This window comes from Cordyceps fumosorosea (genome assembly GCF_001636725.1).
Source record: "Cordyceps fumosorosea ARSEF 2679 chromosome Unknown scaffold_17, whole genome shotgun sequence".
Lineage (NCBI taxonomy): Eukaryota > Fungi > Ascomycota > Sordariomycetes > Hypocreales > Cordycipitaceae > Cordyceps > Cordyceps fumosorosea.
The window spans coordinates 306,695-325,226 of NW_017387317.1; the positions used below are offsets into that span (position 1 = coordinate 306,695).

Consider the following 18,532-nt stretch of genomic DNA (forward strand, 5'->3'; position numbering starts at 1 on the left):
TCTAATCTTTCTTACCTTTCTTGTCTTTCTCTCTTTCTTACCTACATCTTTTATTTCTACCGTACATCTGTTCCTATCAAATGCCTAACTAACGTTAGTTACTAGAATCGTGTGTACATACATAGGACCTAGAGACGACTTTTAAAAGCTACATACATACATATGTACCTGCATACACATGTTCAGCCTTATGCCAGCACATTCATCATTACAGTCATCATTTTAATCAGCATCTTCCTCATCGCCATCATCATCGTCGTCGTTCGTCGTCGTCATCATCATCATGATAAACATCTCCAATTACCATCAGCAAGCATATCGATAATCACCACCACCACTGCCGCCCACCACGATCGGACTCTCTCCACGCTCCCGCTCCTCCGCCTCCGCCATCGGCTCAACCACTGTCTCGCCAATGCCGCTCAATTACTCATCCGCCAGCACCTGTGCCAAAAGTCCGCTTCCACTAACCTATGACGCCAGTACTCTCACTCGGCACGATGATTAATTCAAGCTTGTTTCCCCTTGTGCATGCTCCTACGCCCTTCTACACGGTTTATTCTCATCCCACCAGCTAGCTATCTACCTACATAGGTACCCAATACTCGGTTCACGATACATTAGCTCCTTCACCCTCCCGCGTACGCCTTGGATCCCCCACCGTTTGTTCCCACACGCTACAGCTTCAACCAACGTCGCCGACACTCATCCTCCTCTTCCCCCCTCCCGCAATGCCGTCACCGCCCGTCAAAGTGATGCTCCCCAGCAACCCCGCCCTCCAGGCTGACGACTGCATGCTGACGCGCAAGTTCGGCCAGGAGGTCATCAACTACTACTCCGGCACCCGGCTCAACCGCTACTCCTTCCTCCGCACCGACGCCGGTTTCCTACGCCGCGCCGCCCTCGCCCCAGCCGCCCGCTATGTTGCCCTCAGCGACCTCTCCGCCGTCGCCGTCGACAAGTCCCAGCTCGCCACTTTTCGGTTCGAAGACGTGAAGCCCTTGATTGGTGCCGACCCGGCCATCGCGCTCGAGGAAAAGGCCGCCGTCGCCCAGTTTGACTCGACGAGGACCACACCGCTCGTCGTCTTCCTCGGTCTGGTGGACGGCTCCATTGGCGGCGCGGCGGCGGCCGAGGAGGAACAGGAAACAGTCGAGATCCAGTCCGCGACTCACGGCACCGTCAAGGCCCAGCCATACTTCGCCGTCGACATCACCCCCCGAGATCCATACAAGGAGGCAGCCGAAGCGTTCCAAAAGACATTTCAAGCCCGCGGACTATCCATTGAGACGAACCCGCGTGCCCTAACGCTCCTCCCTGAGCACGGTATGTCGTATTGTGCCTCTCTCCTTCACAGATCAGCCAACTCACGCCTGCTCTAGCTTCCATATACGCCCAGGCCCGGTCCATGATCGACTGGAACACCCGCAATCGCTTCTGCGCCGGCTGCGGCTCCCGCAACCTCTCCATCCAGGCCGGCTACAAGCGCGCTTGTCCCCCCGCCGACCTGCGCGGCGGCAACCCCCTAACCCGCGACGACTGCCCGACGCGCCACGGCGTGTCCAACGTGTGCTTCCCACGCACCGACCCGACCATGATCGCGGCCGTGCTGTCCGCCGACGGCCGCCGCGTGCTGCTCGGCCGCCAGGCCGCCTGGCCCGCCGACTGGTACTCCACCCTCGCCGGCTTCCTGGAGCCCGGCGAGTCCATGGAGGAGACGGTCCGCCGGGAGGTTTGGGAGGAGAGCGGCGTCCGCGTTGGCCGCGTCGTCATCCACTCCACCCAGCCCTGGCCGTACCCGTCCAGCCTCATGATCGGCGCCGTCGCCCAGGCGCTTCCCGGCGGCGAGGAGGTCACCCTGCACGACAAGGAGCTCGAGAGCGCCCGCTGGTTCACGCTCGACGAGGTCCGCGTGGCGCTTGCGCAGGGCGGCAGCGCCCTCGGCGCGGCCCCGCCCCCGGAGTACAAGCCCGGCGACTTGAGAGTGCCCCCGCCCCAGGCCATTGCCCACCAGCTCATGGCGGCCGTCGTCGAGGGCAAGTTTACGGGCGCTTCCAAGATTTAGATTGTTTAGATGTAGCAGTAGATGTAGGTAAACTTGGAGGAACAGAAGATGTTGCATATAGAGGCGTTTGTGTGGGCGTATTGCGGGGGGGTTATCGTGAAGTTGACGATGATACGAAAGAGACGCAATATACGAGTGCAATGTCAGTAGTGAATGGTACTGAAAATAGAAAAGATTAGATCTAATAGACTCCCAAAACCGATATCTATTCTCGGCATATCTACTTCCGCCGGCCTACGCCCGCAGTTCAACAAAAGACAGCCCCTCAACCGTCGTTTTGGCCGCCCTCCTCGGAGCCACCACCGCCCCGCGCTCGTACAGCGCCAGCCACACCGCATCCGCATTGATCACCTCGAGCGCCTTCCTGGCATCCGGCCTCTTTTCCAGCACGTCGGCCAGCAGCTCGAGCACGTCGTCAAACATGGCGTCCTCGATGCGCACGTGCGCCACCACCGCCGTCAGGAGCGCCACCACCGCCGCCCATATGCGCGCCGGCGAGGCGTGCTCCCCAAGGCCGCCGGCCGTCCCTGAAGTCTCCTCTACCCGGCGGACTACCCCGCTTGTCGTCTCCGGGCGGCGCAGCTGCACCACGAGATCGTCTGTCGAGGAGGACCGCCCTGCCAGGAGGCCCCGATTGCCGCCAGCAGCCGCCGAGCGTTTTGCTTTGCGGCAAAAGTCGCGCAGGCCGCCTCCGCCCTCGCACGACCACTCGGCCTGAAAGCGGGAGGCGAGAAAGTCGCCTGCGGTGACGCACATGCCTGCGAGGGCGTGGCAGGCCTCGATGACGACGTAGGGCTCCGGGTCGGCGAGGCGGCCAATGACGACAGGCCACAGGGCGTGGACGAGTGGGAGAAAGGCGTCTTCGTCACCGGCGAGCGCGGGCGCGGCGGACCGCAGAAGCGCAAGCAGGGAGCGGCGCAGCCGTGGCGTTGGCGATGTCAGGTAATGCTGTGTCAGTCCGGCCACACGGCTCAGTAGTCGGTAGGTTGGCGAGCTCGGTGGCTTCTCCTCGCTGGGCGGCTCGCCGCCCCCGTCGCCATCCTGCTCCGTCTCCTCGTCGCCAACCTGCTTATCCGGCTCACCCCACGGTATTTGGGGGTGGCCCTCGAGTGGTCGCATGTTTCGCGCCTCTTCCTCATCGCGTTTCCGTCGCTCTTCGCGTTTGTCCAAAAAGGCCATCAAGCTGTTCAGGTCTTCCGGCTGACCGTGCTGCTTCTTGTGGTGAATCTCCTTCTTCTCGTGATCTTTCAGCAGGCGCGCGCTTTCCGTTTTGGCCCCTTGGTCGACAATCTCCTTGAGCACATGGAACAGGCTTTCAACGAATGCGGGGTACCCGTGGTAGTTGTCCAGCGCAGCGAAAATGGAGTCGACGACGTCGTCCAGGAACGGTATGAGGTGCGGCCCGGCGAGGCGAATCATCATGGTCAGCACCTGTGTAGATGCCGGCGATATGTCCAGCGTGTTGAGGCGCAGGGCCACAGCGCTGACCATGTAGTCAACGTTGTCAACGATCAGCTCTGAGACGGAAGCGTACTTGCTCGCCGCCGCTAGGATGTTCAGTGTGACCACGGCGTGCTTCTGGAGCCGGGGGTCGGGGGACCCCAAAAATGTTGCAGTCGGGAACAGCACGTCGATGAGTTCTGGCCTAAACGACTCACCAGATCTCTGGGCTGCATAGGCCACTACTTCGAGCGCAAGCGCCTCCATACGCCAGTCGACAGCTGATGCATCGCTGTGAGAATCCAATATCTCAACCGAGAACGAATACAATTCGCCGAACTCAGACTCGATATCTTGCGATCCATTTGGGACATCAGTGAAGTTAAGAAGCGCATCCTCGTCCGAAGAGGAGGCATGCGCAGTCTTGATTATCTCCAACGACAGCCAGTAGGCAGCGACTTGACTATTATCTGAATTGTTCCTAGCAAATTCCACCATGTCTGCTAGCAAGGCGCCAGACTGCGAGGTCGAGCTGACTGCCCGTAAAAGGGATGCAAGTTCAGTTTTCAGCCCACGCTGGCTTTCGTGCGAAAGCAGTACAGGAGAATGCGACATCCTTCCAGAAGCCTTCACCATAGATTTACTTTCTAGAAGCTGAATTGGTGCCGCGTTGTCCGAGATTGAGGTTTTGTTCGCCTGGAGTAGTGAAGTTATCGTCTCACACATTGTTTGAGACAACGCGCTCTCCAGTGTACTCGATTCAATGTTCAGACTTCTCAAAAGCCCAATGCCTTTGCCAAAGTTGTGAATTGCGACCTGCTTGACATCTTCGTCCGCGGATTGCATGTGTCGAGGCAAGCTCGACATCCAGTTATAGACTGTCGTCTTGACCACGTCGAGTAACTCGGGATATACTCCAGCTATATGTGACAAGTTCGTTTCCGTAAATGAATCGCGGTCGCCGGTATCCAGGATAACGGCCGTCTCCACAAGCAATGTCGAACAGTTGGACAAGGTCTCATAGCACTCGTCCAGCAATGTAATGCACAGGCGGTTGAGTGCAATTTTGACGCCGTCGGATTCATGTATGCGTAGCTTCATCATTGTTGCCAAAGCCTTTTTGACTTGTCCCACGGTCGCATTTAGCCATGCTGGTCCGAGGACCTTATTTTTGTCCTCTTCCTTTTCGCCGCCGTCCTTCTCCTTTTTAGCAAGGATTGATCGCGTGCGTAAATCGCCTAAAACTGTCGTCAGAACCACCCTCACTCCATCTAGACATCCTGCTAGAACTGAGGCTTTGTATCGTGCCGGCGTGTGGAGCACCCTTGCGAGATTTGACAATGTGCCGGGGAGGAAAGTAGCTAAGGTGGCATGATCTCTGATGGCTCGATACAGCAGAACCAACGATCGAAGGGCCTCTTCCTGGATCGCCGGAGTAACACCGTCCACAATACCATCGAGCATCGCTGTGACGCCTTGGCCCAGCTGCGGAATTACCGCGGGCGCTGCTAGACCAGTGGCGGCCTGTGCTGATCCTGCGGCAGCGTCGAGGAGAGCCGACAAGGTGCGGAAGGCTTCTAAGATAAGCTCCTCGGGCTTTTCCATATTCCCTTGTGATCCAGGAGCGCCATCAATGATGAAAATGAGAAGGGTAAATATTTGCTGGACAAGGGCGGCTGATATCCTCGTCCGCCAGCCGTAGGTGATGAGGATTCGGAGACAAGTGATACAGTTCTCGATAACAGTCGCTGGGTATTTCGCCATTTGGCGGAAGATATGAGATAACGGGAAGAAGACATATTCGGCTAATTTGTCGTGTAAGTCCGCAGATGAGGCGTGAAGAATGTCCAGGAGGGTAGTAGTAAGAGCTTGCAGTTCGCGGGCTGGGAAGGGCCCATCCTCGTCCCGAATGGTAAGCCGGCTGATTTCAACACAGCATGGCTTCAGCTGTGAAATCTGTCAGAAAAAATACACCGCGCAGTTTGTTGCGTACTCACTCGTTGGAATAAGGCCTTGCGCGCCTCGGATTCAGCCACTGCCTCCATGGCTCTTTGTTGGGGCTGTCAAGACACGTGCTGCCGCATATCTGAAGCTGTACCAGCAACCAAGCTTTCCGATAACTAGAAAGGTACTGGTTTTTGGCTTCCCGTAAATGCAACAAGTCAAGGTCACAGCGACGCGCTGGCAGATGTTGGTTTGGCAAAGCGACTTGGCAAATGACGGAAGCTTCTCGACCCGCACTGTGGCGCGGGGAGTGGCCCACCATTTGGCAAGCCTAGGGAGCTTATCCAGCACCCATGCGACAGCTGCCTGCGTACTGTAACTACAGTGGGTGGCAACATGTATTTGTCCCCTTTTAGGTATCTCACCTCCCTTAGGCATCTTAGGCATTTCATATCCTAGGTATTTTATATATCTTAGATATTTTATACATCTTATCTATTGTACATATCCTAGGTATTTCACATATCTTAGGTATCCTCGCTAACTATCTCAACTATCGTAGGGATACATAGGTCAGATACCCAGCGGGGGACAAATACATGTTGTGACCCACTGTACCTACTCGCCCACCTACCTCCTCATCAGGCTATCGGGCTGACTTTGTTTCACCCAGCCAAGTGAGCCTCAAATTGAGTTATAATTTTTAACAGTTTTATAACTCTTACAATGGCTGCTCCGTCTCCCTTTTCAGTCACGGTTCACCCGTACAGGTCCCGTGTCAGTGGCTCGTGTGCCTACGAGTTGGGCCCTACTACGGCCAAGAATGCCATTGTGTTTATTGGCGGGCTGTTTGACGGGCCTCACACGGTGCCATATGCTCGAACTGTGGCCAAGTTTGTCGAGGAAGCAAAGGATTTGGACTATTCTCTTTTCGAAATCCGGATGCGAAGCTCCTTTACTGGATTTGGCATGTCGAGCTTGAAGCAGGACGTTGAGGATATTTCAGCCCTGGTCAAGTATCTTCGCTCCATCGGCCGCGAAAAGGTTGTGCTATTCGGTCACTCTACTGGATGTCAGGTAATTGTGTTGTTTTCTTTTTGTGCCGCATCATATCTAACTTGCACCCCAATCAGGATTGCATGGAATACGCCGACTATGAGAAACACGGGAGCAGCCCCGTGGATGGCTTCATTATCCAGGCGCCGGTGTCAGACCGCGAAGCGCTAAAGGAGAATTTCCCCAATTATGACGATCTATTGGCCATCTCTAAAAAGATGATTGCAGACGGCGAAGAGAAAGAATATGTCTCTGCGAAACTGATCCCACCCGGGTTCAACGCCCCCCTCACCGCCTACCGGTTGCACTCATTGCTCGCAAAGGGGTTAGTACAAGAGGTTCCGTCTTGAGACAAGTTCTCACATTCAAACAGTGGCGATGATGACTACTTTTCCTCGGATTTTGATGAGGCGACACGTACAAGGATCTGGGGTCGGCTCACCAAGCCGGTGCTGGTGCTGCACTCTGAGGACGACGAGTACGTCCCAGTTCATGTGAACCAGGATGCTCTTCGTAAACTATACCATGCTGCCAGCCCTTTAGTTAGTCCGTTGTCTGGGTCTATTCCCGATGCAACGCATGCTGTTGCAAATGTTGCTGGGCGCGAATGGTTAGCCAAGACTGTTGTCAAATTTCTGTTGACTCTGGAGTAAGGCAGTCTGGGTTGCATACAAAACTTCTAGAGTCAACCTCTATAGGCAACGCCGCATAAGATGGACCCGATTTTATGAAGCCATGAATCAAGAGAGCAAGCACAAAATGACACCGGCGTATTTCTGTATTCTACCGCCCGCCATACCGTCTACGTTAATAATGCCACGTTGGGTTGTGCCCTACCGGGTACGACTGTGTAGTTTGTAGTGATGGATTTAAGGTGGAGTTGTGTGCATGGCTGACGTGCGGCGCCGCACCGGCGAGCCGCCGGCTTTAACGCCTTGCGCCCGGAACAGCCATTACTAAACCTCGCTGCCAACGATGGACATATGAGGAAAAAAAGTCAGCAAGTGGCTGCCTGGAGTGATACAGAGTGATACAGTGAGACTTGCCAAGATTCGTGTGCTGCGCTGGGGACTGTGACCTCCAGAAACGCTGGAAACTCGGCGGACTTTAGCGGCCTCAGCGGTCAAGCAGCCACCAAGCTAGCACTAACTATTGGCCAATCAGAGGGAGCTATGCATGCATTAAAGTGGTCTATGGGTCATTTCCCCTTCACTTGTCCAATCAGCTGCTGTCTTGCAGAGTCGCTGACAAAGCTCTACTTCCATCTGTAGACGGCGGGCAGCCAGCTCTGATTCTGGCTTGATCCACCCGGGACGAACGCCCGGTCCGTCATTGCCTGTATTTCTAGTCTGCCTCTTCTTTTTTTCTTCCTGCCCTCTCTGCGTCCGTCGTCCGTCTGTATCCTTAATTTTTTCTTCAGTGGCACTCGAATTTACTGCCTTGCCACTGTAGGCGCATTGGTCAGCGACTGCAACTAGTCGTCACTGCCCGTTTGTTGTGCACGCCGCATTCGGACCCTCGCCGCCTGGATCACGGTCACTGCGCGCCGCGTGAGCTCTCGATCTGCACCGCAAGTCCGTCTATAGGACCCAACCCACCACCAAACCTTCAGCGCCGCATCAACCGAGCAAAGCATGAGCTGAGCGCGCCCGACAAGCCGGATACCGAACCATCGACTGCCCACGATGGAATATACAAACTCGCAGCAGCGTCTGCTACACACGGGCTCCTTCACTGGCCTTCGTCCAATGGAGAACTTGCACGGCTATTTCCAGCCCAAATCGCAGCCCTTTTGCGCTGATCCTGAAGGCTGGGGTCCTCTCAGTCCTATTCGCTATGACTTCACCCCTTGCTTCATCGATGTCTGGATCGGTTCCGTTGCTGCTTTTGGTCTGCTTTTTGGTCTGCTCGCCATCTGGTATCTGCGGGGCAAGAACGACAACAAGACTCCCAAGGATGTTGGCTACTGGCTGAAGCAGGTTCGTCGGATAGCAACTCTCCCTGTAACCGGCCAGTTCATGCTAATGTTTGATAGACACTGTTTGGGGTCCTTACCGCCTCTGTACTCGTCCAGCTCCTCTTCCAGGTTATGGACGCCAAGCACATCGACTTTCGCATCGCTATCACCCTGCTGCTGCTGGCTTCTTTTGTCGTCATCTTCTACATCCAACACCTTGAACACACTAGAATACGACACGCCAATGGTGTCGTCCTCTTCTACTGGCTCCTTCTCATGATTGCTCAGAGCGTTAAGCTTCGCTCCCTCATCTCACAACAGCTCTACGCCCACGACGAGCGCTACTTCATCTCCTACTGTGTCGGCTTCGGCCTCTCGGCCGCCGAGTTCCTTGTCGAGTGGCTGTGGCCTCGCTTCGGCACCCCCAGCGACTACCAGGCCATCGCCGATGAAGACGAGTGCCCAGTCGAATATGCGACCGTCTTCTCCAAGCTCACCTTTTCGTGGATGACCCCCATGATGCGCTTCGGCTACAAGACCTTCCTCACTGAGGATGACCTCTGGGCCCTCGCCAAGGCCGACAAGACCAGCACAACTGGCCAGAGCTTCAGTGATGCCTGGGAGCATGAGATGAAGAACAGGCCCAAGTCTCCTTCTCTCTGGCTCGCCCTCTTCCGTGCCTATGGTGGTCCTTATGCCGTCGCAGCCGTCTTCAAGATTGGAAATGACATGTCGCAGTACATTCAGCCCCAGCTGCTTCGTCTGCTGCTCAGGTGGGTTCAGTCCTATGAGACTGACTCCCCCCAGCCCGTCATCAAAGGTGCTGCTCTTGCGCTGGCCATGTTCGCATGCGCCATCTTCCAGACTACCATGGTCCACCAGTATTTTCAGCTCGCTTTCGAAACGGGCATGCGCATCAAAGGCGGCCTCGGCTCCAGCATCTATCGCAAGGCTCTCCGACTGTCCAATGAAGGCCGCTCCACCAAGTCCACTGGCGACATTGTCAACTACATGGCTGTCGACGCTCAACGCCTGCAGGACCTGACCCAGTTTGCTCAGCAGGCTTGGTCCGCCCCGTTTCAGATCATCATCTGTATGGTTTCCCTCTACAGCCTGGTGGGATGGTCCATGCTTGCTGGTATTGCCGTCATGATCATTATGATGCCCATCCAGGGCTTCGTTGCGAGACTGATGAAGAGGCTTCAGAAGGAACAGATGAAGAACAAAGACGCCAGAAGCCGTCTGATCAACGAAATTATTACTAACATGAAGAGCATCAAGCTCTATTCTTGGGGCTCTGCCTTCATGAACAAGCTCAACTTTGTGCGAAATGAGCAAGAGCTGAAGAACCTCCGCAAGATTGGTGCCACTCAGGCCGTTGCCAACTTTACCTGGAATACTGCTCCCTTTTTCGTCTCGTGCTCGACGTTCACCATCTTCGTTCTCACCCAGAACAAGCCCCTGACGACAGATATTGTCTTCCCTGCTCTGGCACTCTTCAATCTTCTTTCTTTTCCCTTGGCCGTTCTCCCCATGGTAATCACCTCCATCGTCGAAGCCTCTGTTGCCGTCGGCCGTCTCACCGACTTTTTCAATGCCGAGGAGGTTCAGTCCGATGCCATTACGGTTGGACCTGCTCCCAACAAGCTTGGTGAGGAGTCTGTCATCATCCGCGATGGAACTTTCTCCTGGAACCGTCACGAAGATAAGAAGGCTCTCAAGGATATCAACTACACCGCGTACAAGGGCGAACTCTCCTGCATTGTTGGCCGTGTTGGTGCTGGCAAGTCGTCTTTCCTTCAGAGTATCCTTGGTGATCTCTGGAAGGTTGCCGGCCACGCAGAAGTCCGCGGCAATGTTGCGTATGCGTCTCAGCAAACCTGGGTGCTCAACGCCACTGTCAAAGAGAACATCGTCTTCGGTTACCGCTACGACTCTGAGTTCTACGAAAAGACTGTCAAGGCTTGCGCCCTTCTTGATGACTTTGCTCAACTTCCTGATGGTGACGAGACGGTTGTTGGTGAGCGCGGCATTTCCTTGAGCGGAGGACAAAAGGCCCGTGTATCACTTGCTCGAGCTGTTTACGCTCGCGCCGATATCTATCTCCTTGACGATGTCCTATCTGCTGTTGACTCGCACGTCGGGCGACACATCATTGACAATGTTCTCGGGCCCCGTGGCTTGCTCTCCTCCAAGACTCGTATTCTCGCAACAAACTCGATTCCCGTCTTGCGCCAGGCAAGCTACATCACCCTCCTTCGCGATGGCGAGATTGCCGAGCGTGGCTCTTACAACGATCTCGTGGCTAAGAAAGGCCTGGTCGCTGATCTCCTACGCACTGCTTCGCAAGAATCCGGCGAAGGCTCCGGGGCTTCTACGCCGCCATCCAGCGAGTCGACCATCGTTGGCGCTGAAAGCAGCCCAGACAAGGAGGAGCTCGCAGAAGCGCAGGAGAACATTGCTGAACTGGCTCCCATCAAGACTGCTAAGATGGGACTCGCTGTGGCTGACAAGGGTCGCTCGAGCAGTATGGCTACTTTGCGCCGTGCTAGCACCGCTTCTTTTCGCGGTCCCCGTGGCAAGCTTACGGACGAGGAGATGACCCCAAGCCGCCGCACTCAGCAAAAGAAGGAGTTTGTCGAGCAAGGCAAGGTCAAGTGGTCTGTCTACGGAGAATACGCCAAGGAGAACAATGCCATTGCTGTTTTCGTCTACCTCACCGCTCTGCTTGCCGCCCAGACGGCCAACATTGGTGCTGCTTTCTGGCTGCAGCACTGGGCCGACCAGAACCGTGACAAGGGCACCAACGAGAAGGTGGGAACTTATATCGGCATCTACTTTGCGATTGGCATCTCGTCGTCTGCTCTGACTGTCATCCAAACCCTCGTTCTCTGGATCTTCTGCTCGATTGAGGCCTCGCGTAAGCTGCACGAGCGCATGGCCAACGCCATCTTCCGCTCTCCCATGTCTTTTTTCGACACGACTCCTACCGGGCGTATCCTGAACCGCTTCTCCAGCGACATCTACAAGGTGGATGAGATTCTGGCTCGCGTCTTCAACATGCTGTTCAACAACGTTGCGCGATCTGGCTTTACCATCTTGGTCATCTCCTACACGACGCCGCCATTCACCGCCTTCATAATCCCGCTTGGCCTGGCGTACTACTTCATCCAGCGCTACTATCTCCGCACATCACGCGAGCTGAAACGTCTCGACAGCGTCAGCCGCAGTCCCGTCTATGCGCACTTCCAGGAGTCGCTCGGCGGCCTCACAACGATTCGCGCGTACCGCCAGCAGGAGCGCTTCCGCCTCGAGAACGAGTGGCGCCTCGACGCCAACCTCAGGGCCTACTTCCCGTCCATCAGCGCAAACCGATGGCTTGCGGTGCGCCTCGAGGTCATGGGCGCCGTGGTCATTCTGGCCGCCGCCGGACTTGCCATCATTGCCGTGGCCAGCGGTTCTGGTCTTGGAGATGGGCCGATTGGTCTCTCGCTGTCGCAAGCACTGCAAATCACAACCTCCCTCAACTGGATCGTCAGACAGACAGTCGAGGTCGAGACCAACATTGTCTCGGTTGAGCGTGTGCTTGAGTACGCCGCGCTGCCCAGCGAGGCGCCTGAGGTGATTGCCAACCACCGACCCCCCGTGGCCTGGCCGGCCAAGGGCGAGGTCGAGTTCAAGAATTACAGCACGCGGTACCGCGAGGGCCTTGACCTCGTGCTCAAGAACGTAAACCTAGACATCAAGTCGCACGAGAAGATTGGCGTCGTCGGCCGCACTGGCGCGGGCAAGTCTTCGCTTACGCTGGCGCTGTTCCGTCTGATCGAGCCCGCAACCGGGCATATTGGCATCGACAACCTGAATACGTCGTCTATTGGCCTACTGGATCTCCGTCGTAGACTGGCCATCATCCCGCAAGATGCCGCCCTGTTTGAGGGCACCGTGCGCGACAACCTGGACCCGGGCCATGTTCACGACGACACGGAGTTGTGGAGCGTTCTAGGTGCGTTTTCGAAGCGAAGTATGTGGCTGCAGCGGCAGTTGGCTAACATTGATGGTGTTGTAGATCATGCGCGACTCAAGGATCATGTTAAGACCATGGACGGCGGACTAGAAGCCAGAATTACAGAAGGAGGTAAGAAACGTCTATGCAATTTCAAGATGGCGTCTGTGATTGGGTGCCAGTGTGGTGGTATGAGACAAGTCATCAGCCGGAAAAAAAAAGAGCCGAGGATCGTCTCGTGTCAGGGCTGGCTGGCATGTCTGTCAATGCCATTGTGGACGTGCGCCAGACAACAGTTCTACCCCAGAATCACACGATGCCAAGACATGCCAACTTCTAGCTCTGCTTAACCCGCCTGTGCACATCATCAACATTCGCTAATCAACTCTCCCTCTTTCTAGGATCGAACCTCTCTCAGGGACAGCGACAGCTCGTGTCCCTCGCGCGGGCCATGTTGACGCCGTCCAACATCCTGGTCCTCGACGAGGCCACGGCCGCCGTGGACGTCGAGACGGATGCGATGCTGCAGGCGACGCTGCGCTCGCCGCTCTTCGCCCACCGCACCATCATCACCGTCGCCCACCGCCTCAACACCATCGTCGACAGCGACCGCGTCATCGTGCTCGACAAGGGCGAGGTGGTCGAGTTTGACACGCCCGCCGCGCTGTACCGCCGCCAGGGGCAGTTTTACAACCTGATGAAGCAGGCCGGCCTTGAGGTTGAGTGAAGAGGCATATTGGTTGTTGGTGCAACTAACCTCCTGTGTGGATTCCGTCTTCTTTCCCCTTCTTTCCTGAAATGGCGATTGGGAGAGAGGCCCCAGGGGCGTGTGCAGTCTTTTGTTCTGGCCGCGTGCGCGAGAGAAACGTGTCGGAGTTTTGTTGTCGGAGTGGATGTTGTTGCATTCAGAGTAAGGTCTTATTTTTTTTCTAAAAAAAAGTTCAACTTGTTTTGTCTATTCACAATTTAGGACACTGTTGTATATTGATGTATAGAATGCCAGAAACACACCAAAAAGTATTTACATTTCATCACACTATAGACGCAGATGTTGCACGAGACGGACTTGACGAGAAGTTATCGGTACTACCTCGTACCCTGCACGACCGAAATGCCCAACTAATTTGCAACTCCGACTCAGTTCGGAATTAGCGATACATGCACATGCAATCTACTGTACGTAGGTCGTTAGCATGATGCCTTGATAGTCCAAGTTGGTGCAAAACACTCTGCCAATTCTTTTTGTCTCGGTTGAGCAGGGACCTCTAACAATCTGCTTTGGTCCAATTTAATTGGGCTTATTCAAGTGGTAAATTCCAATCGGGCGGTGGCGACTGACTGGGTGAGACATTGGGCACAATCTATCAGCCGATTTACTTGCTCTCTCCGTCTCTCTCCCCCTCCTCCCTGCCCGAGCGTGCCGAGCCCAGACGCAGCGCCAGGGGGGAAATGTCGTGAGGGAGTGTAGGTGCGAATCTTTTTTTTTTTTTTTTTTTTGGTGTAATTCTACACGTCCATTTTTGGGTTCCTGTTCGCAGACAGGCCTCATTCATGACACCCAGTTGTGGTATACGGACAAGGGGGGAGGAGGGAGGGGTTAGTTGGATGGCCTCGTTGCGTCTGAGACAATATTTGAACGTAGGTGTTGTTTCGTTCATTCACATGCGTGCGTCTGTCTTCTTGGCCATTATGTTGTCTTGCGCATGTACCTTGCTCGGTAGCATCCGTATTGCCAGCAATTCCCATTCTTTGGAGGGATATGTATGCGACCAGAGACATGGGTTCGGTCGGGCTTTTCGAGGGCAGACCCTAGGGTGTAGGCGCGACCCTGAAATTCGGGAGACAAGAGACAAGAAGACCCCCCGAAGACCTTGTCGAGACGAGGACCCTGTCCATCTCCCTCTCTTGCTGGAATGGAGGGTGTGTAGCGTGTATCGCTTGTTGAGCATCTCGGCTTGTCTCTTTTCGGACGGAACCCGTCCATCAGCATGGGGAAGAAAGCTCCATAGTCGAGTCAAAAAAAAGAGATGGCAGCTCCTGTTGACTCGTCACTTTGCTTGCTTGTTTGCAAGATTTAGAGTTTGGTCCCGCGTCGCCTGGGCGGGTTCAGATGTAACGACGATCAACATCGATCTCTCCTCCATCACCAGGTCCCAGGGGTCAAAAAAAAAGAGGAGACTGGCCCAGCCTGTTGGCACGTAGCATGATGACCTTGTCTCTCTCCCTCGTAGGGATCCGGGCTCGATCTGAGATGGCGCACTCGGCTGGAGCGCGCGCCAATTCATCTCTATTGTTACGCTCTGGATAGGTGACATATCATGTATTGGTTGACAGCATTACCAGCATTTCCTTGATATAGTCATCGGCGGAAGCTGATCTCCTTGACGACTCGTCACTTACACACAATCCCGTTCGTTGCTGGCGCCTTCACACAGCTTTCCCTCGAGCCCTCGTCCCTGCTTCGGCTCGTGTTGGCGCCAGCTGCGGACGAGATAAGTAAGTCCTAACGCTTCTTTCGACTCGTCGGCGGTGGATTTCGCATCGTCGCTACGGGTACATCAGTAGGTCCCGATGATATGAGATCAGCCTTGATTTTGTCACGTTTTCGTATATTTTTGACCCCCACGCGACATCGCCTGTGTGTTTCGATTGGCGCGTATGCATCGTCGTCCCGGACCCTGAAAGACTGCTCCTTGGTGATGATGGAAGCCCACCGGCCCATGATTGCGTCAAGCAAATGAACTGTTAGACGGTCATCAGTGGAAGCGATGCGTGGACGCCGGATGCCTAAGAAGCACCAGAAAGGAGCGCAGGACATGATGGCATCTCATATGAAGTCTCGCCCCTCGTAGATTACTATTCCCATGTGTGTTGCCCCCACAGAAAACCAACATGTGTTTCGGCTCTAGGTGACTTGTGCTCGGAGTTCTGTGTCGTACCCATCCATTTCTTGAGTAACGTGGGACATGGTGCCCTTTCTAGCTGCGAAGAAATAAAAGGGGGAACATGGCGTTCTTGTGCAAACCGCATAAACAATCAGCCAAGGCAAAGAAAGACAACCCATGGTAACACGGGAAGAGTACTTGCCGCGCAAAGTACACACCCTTCCATTACTGCAATCTTGGGAGGAGACATATCGCGAGTAATGTCAAACGATACTCGGCGAGGCTAGGCTGAAGCTATTGGCTCTGTGTTTCCTTTTCAAAGGGTAGCTGTAATGCTGGGCGGATGGATGGATAGGTAGGCGGCTGCGATGAAAAACCTAAAAAGGTGGAATCTCGATATCCAAGTTGAGGGTATCCAGCGCGCAAAACGGATAGAAAGGAAGGCGGAGGAACAAGGGGGGGCTTGAAGCCGAGAGTTTGCCCCAGAATATGTATTTCCAGTAGGAGACATCGGCGCCAAGGGGGGAGGGGTGAGGTTGTTGCAGATGTCGCCTCGGTAGCATCTCGATGGACCAGGAACAGCAAGGTCAACGGCATCGTCATAATCCTCCCCTATAGATGAGAGATGAGAAATTAGCGAATGGGCAAATGAATCAAATGCTAACTAAGCCATAACCACAGACCTTAGTTTGAATCATTCGGCAACTGCGATGGCGCGTTCCAGAGCTGCGAGGCGAGGAGGCATAACTGGAGGAAAGGGCAACAAGACTTGGTGATACGTGTACCCCCCTTTGCCTTGACGTAGGTAGCTCGTCCAATCGATAGAAGAATGTTTCTCTGCACCAGAAGAAGACGCAGAGATGATGGGCTGGATCCATCACACTGCAGGTGTGTGTGAATGCGTGTGTGTGTATATGGTAGCACAGCATCGATATTTGGGGTGACTCCAAGGTGGCCGACAGCCGCGGCTAGAGGCAAGATTTGTGCGCCAGTGCCCGTGTGAGCGAGCGAGCGAGCGAGCGAGTAAGTGAGCGAGTGAGTGCTTCTGACTGTGTCGTTATGCGTGTGAAATGCGTGCAGGCAGGCAAGTCCCTTGTGCAAATGCAAGGCCTCATCACACCGCATCTCGCCCACTATTCAGTCAAGCAAGGCAAAGGAAAGACAAGACATGAGCCGGCCTTAGGAGCAGTAGCAGCAGCAGCAGGAGCAGCAGCAGCAGCAGCAGCAGCAGGAGCAGCAGCAGCAGCAGCAGGAGCAGCAGCAGCAGCAGCAGTAGCAAGACAGCGGATGCTCTCGCCGTCCCTCTCCTCTACTTCTTTGCCTGCTTTGCTGTCTTTTCCTCTCCTCTCCTCTCCTCTTCTCTCCTCTCCTCCTCTCCTCCCCTCCGCTCCCTTCTCCCTCACAGCTCTCCTGCTGCCCACTCTTGCTCCTGGCCTCTTCACCTTGGCATCCGCTGACCAAAGGGGCACCTTCCCTCACCAAAATGTTCAAGGTTGCACACCAGGCAACGAAAACGACATGCCTCATGTCATGGCCTTTTTTTCCTGGTTTACCCAAGAGGATCCATCCAGCGTAGCTTTTTTCTTCCTTTTGCATTTCCCCCATGTAAGTTCCATATTATCGTGGAGCGGCCCCTCCCGGCGCTGGCCATGCTTGGCCTCCCCTGTTGCCCCAGCCCCAGCTTACTGGATAGGTACAATACAGGACTCGTAAGTACCTACAGTACTCACGGCTCAGTAATCCTCCCCTGGCAGCCATTCCCAGCTGCAGGTGCGCAATGAAATCACAGCGGCTGATGGCGTTGACAAAGATCGGCCACTGCGAAACACGGCCTGTCCGTGCCCATTTTCAGTGTCTATTTAGCGAGGCATTTCTCTCCGTCCGCGACCTAGGATCCACAGGCCAGTCAATAACAGTTGGGAAAAAAAAAAAAAAAAAAAAAAAAAAAAACCAGAGTGAGCCGTGTCTCCTCATCCTCCTCTTCCTCTTGTTACCGGTCTTGCCTGCTTGCCATTGACTCGGGCTTCTTCCTCCTTCCTTGGCCTTGTCGGCTTCCTTCCGTTGTCTCGGCTCCGCAACTTGACCAGACTCCATGCTCCAAACTCATCACACCGGGCTTGCAGACACAGCCAAGATACCGAGTAGATGCACAACGGACCCAGCGTCACTGTGGCGTCCATTCATGCAGCCCATTCCTCTCCCTTTGACCCATCCAACCGGATCCCAGGCCTCTTCCCCTCGTCCGCCTGTCCTGTCCCAAGCTGTCCGCTTTGCAAAGATGCTGCAATGCCCTCATCAGGCTCAGGAATACCACTGGCGTCTTGTGTCGCCCGTCACTTCTCCCCTTGCTGTCCCAGCTCTCGCAAGTGCTTTCACTGTGCAGACTACGTGCACTGTACCAATACCGTCGCAAGTCCGGCCAAGCAGACTTCTTCACTTGGCCCCTCCTCTTTCGTCTCTGTGGCTTCTTTCGAGAAAAACCCTTGCCCAACTGGTGCGGCTATCACGGATCCTCTTCCCGCATACCACTCGCTGACCATGTCTCTGCATTGTGCCTACTGTGCTTGCCCACCCTGTTCCCTGTACGCACCTGCATGCTTCGCAATCCCTCCTGTCGAGATACACAGTACTCACATCCCTCCTTTCTTTATTTTTCTGGGCTTTTGCAAGGCCACCAAAGCTTTAATAGAGAGATTCCAGATACCTGGAACAAGTGGGGGAGCATCAGCCTCTCGGGTACCGAGCACTTTGGCAGGTGTAGTAGTTATGATAGTAAACTCGCCTCGATTGACCGAACATGGATCGGCAAGACCATTCTTCTCCCCACCATATATGTTGCTGTCAAGCTTTTTGTAGTCGCCGTCGCCGTTATTTCGAACCACGCTCGCGGGGCCAGTCGAGGCAACCTGTGTCCAACTCCCAGAGTCATGTTACTAAACGTCTCGTTCTCCCAAGACAACCAGCACCCTCCCTGTGATCCAAGCACCGGTAATGAATATGGTACGGAAGTGGAGAAAATTCAGCGGCCCCAGGTTAACTGGTGTGCAAGCCGCAGCTGCATGCCGAAAGAGCGCAAGAGACAACATGCCCTGGCTTATTTCACCGTCTCTCTTGCCTACCCACAGACTGTCGTGTCACCATCCATCGCTCGTCCAGCTGCGCCGCCGCCGGAGTTAGTCTCC

General features: G+C 54.9%; 4 protein-coding genes across 4 annotated transcripts; 3 read left to right on the forward strand and 1 right to left on the reverse strand.

The window, feature by feature from the left end:
• Positions 1-731: 731 nt before the first annotated feature.
• Positions 732-2,065, forward strand: ISF_06541 (NADH pyrophosphatase; the record flags this gene model as incomplete). Its single annotated transcript, XM_018850145.1, has 2 exons — positions 732-1,326; positions 1,383-2,065. The coding sequence occupies 2 exons, from the start codon at positions 732-734 to the stop codon at positions 2,063-2,065; spliced, it is 1,278 nt and encodes a 425-aa protein (XP_018702633.1).
• Positions 2,066-2,299: 234 nt separating this feature from the next.
• Positions 2,300-5,550, reverse strand: ISF_06542 (HEAT repeat protein; the record flags this gene model as incomplete). The annotated part of the gene is made up of 2 exons (XM_018850146.1): positions 2,300-5,452; positions 5,503-5,550. The coding sequence occupies 2 exons, from the start codon at positions 5,548-5,550 to the stop codon at positions 2,300-2,302; spliced, it is 3,201 nt and encodes a 1,066-aa protein (XP_018702634.1).
• A 625-nt stretch (positions 5,551-6,175) lies between these two features.
• Positions 6,176-7,158, forward strand: ISF_06543 (hypothetical protein; the record flags this gene model as incomplete). The annotated part of the gene is made up of 3 exons (XM_018850147.1): positions 6,176-6,526; positions 6,583-6,830; positions 6,879-7,158. The coding sequence occupies 3 exons, from the start codon at positions 6,176-6,178 to the stop codon at positions 7,156-7,158; spliced, it is 879 nt and encodes a 292-aa protein (XP_018702635.1).
• A 1,032-nt stretch (positions 7,159-8,190) lies between these two features.
• Positions 8,191-13,192, forward strand: ISF_06544 (multidrug resistance-associated protein 1; the record flags this gene model as incomplete). The annotated part of the gene is made up of 4 exons (XM_018850148.1): positions 8,191-8,484; positions 8,541-12,465; positions 12,529-12,597; positions 12,867-13,192. 4 exons carry the CDS (start codon positions 8,191-8,193, stop codon positions 13,190-13,192), a joined length of 4,614 nt encoding a protein of 1,537 aa, XP_018702636.1.
• Positions 13,193-18,532: the final 5,340 nt, after the last annotated feature.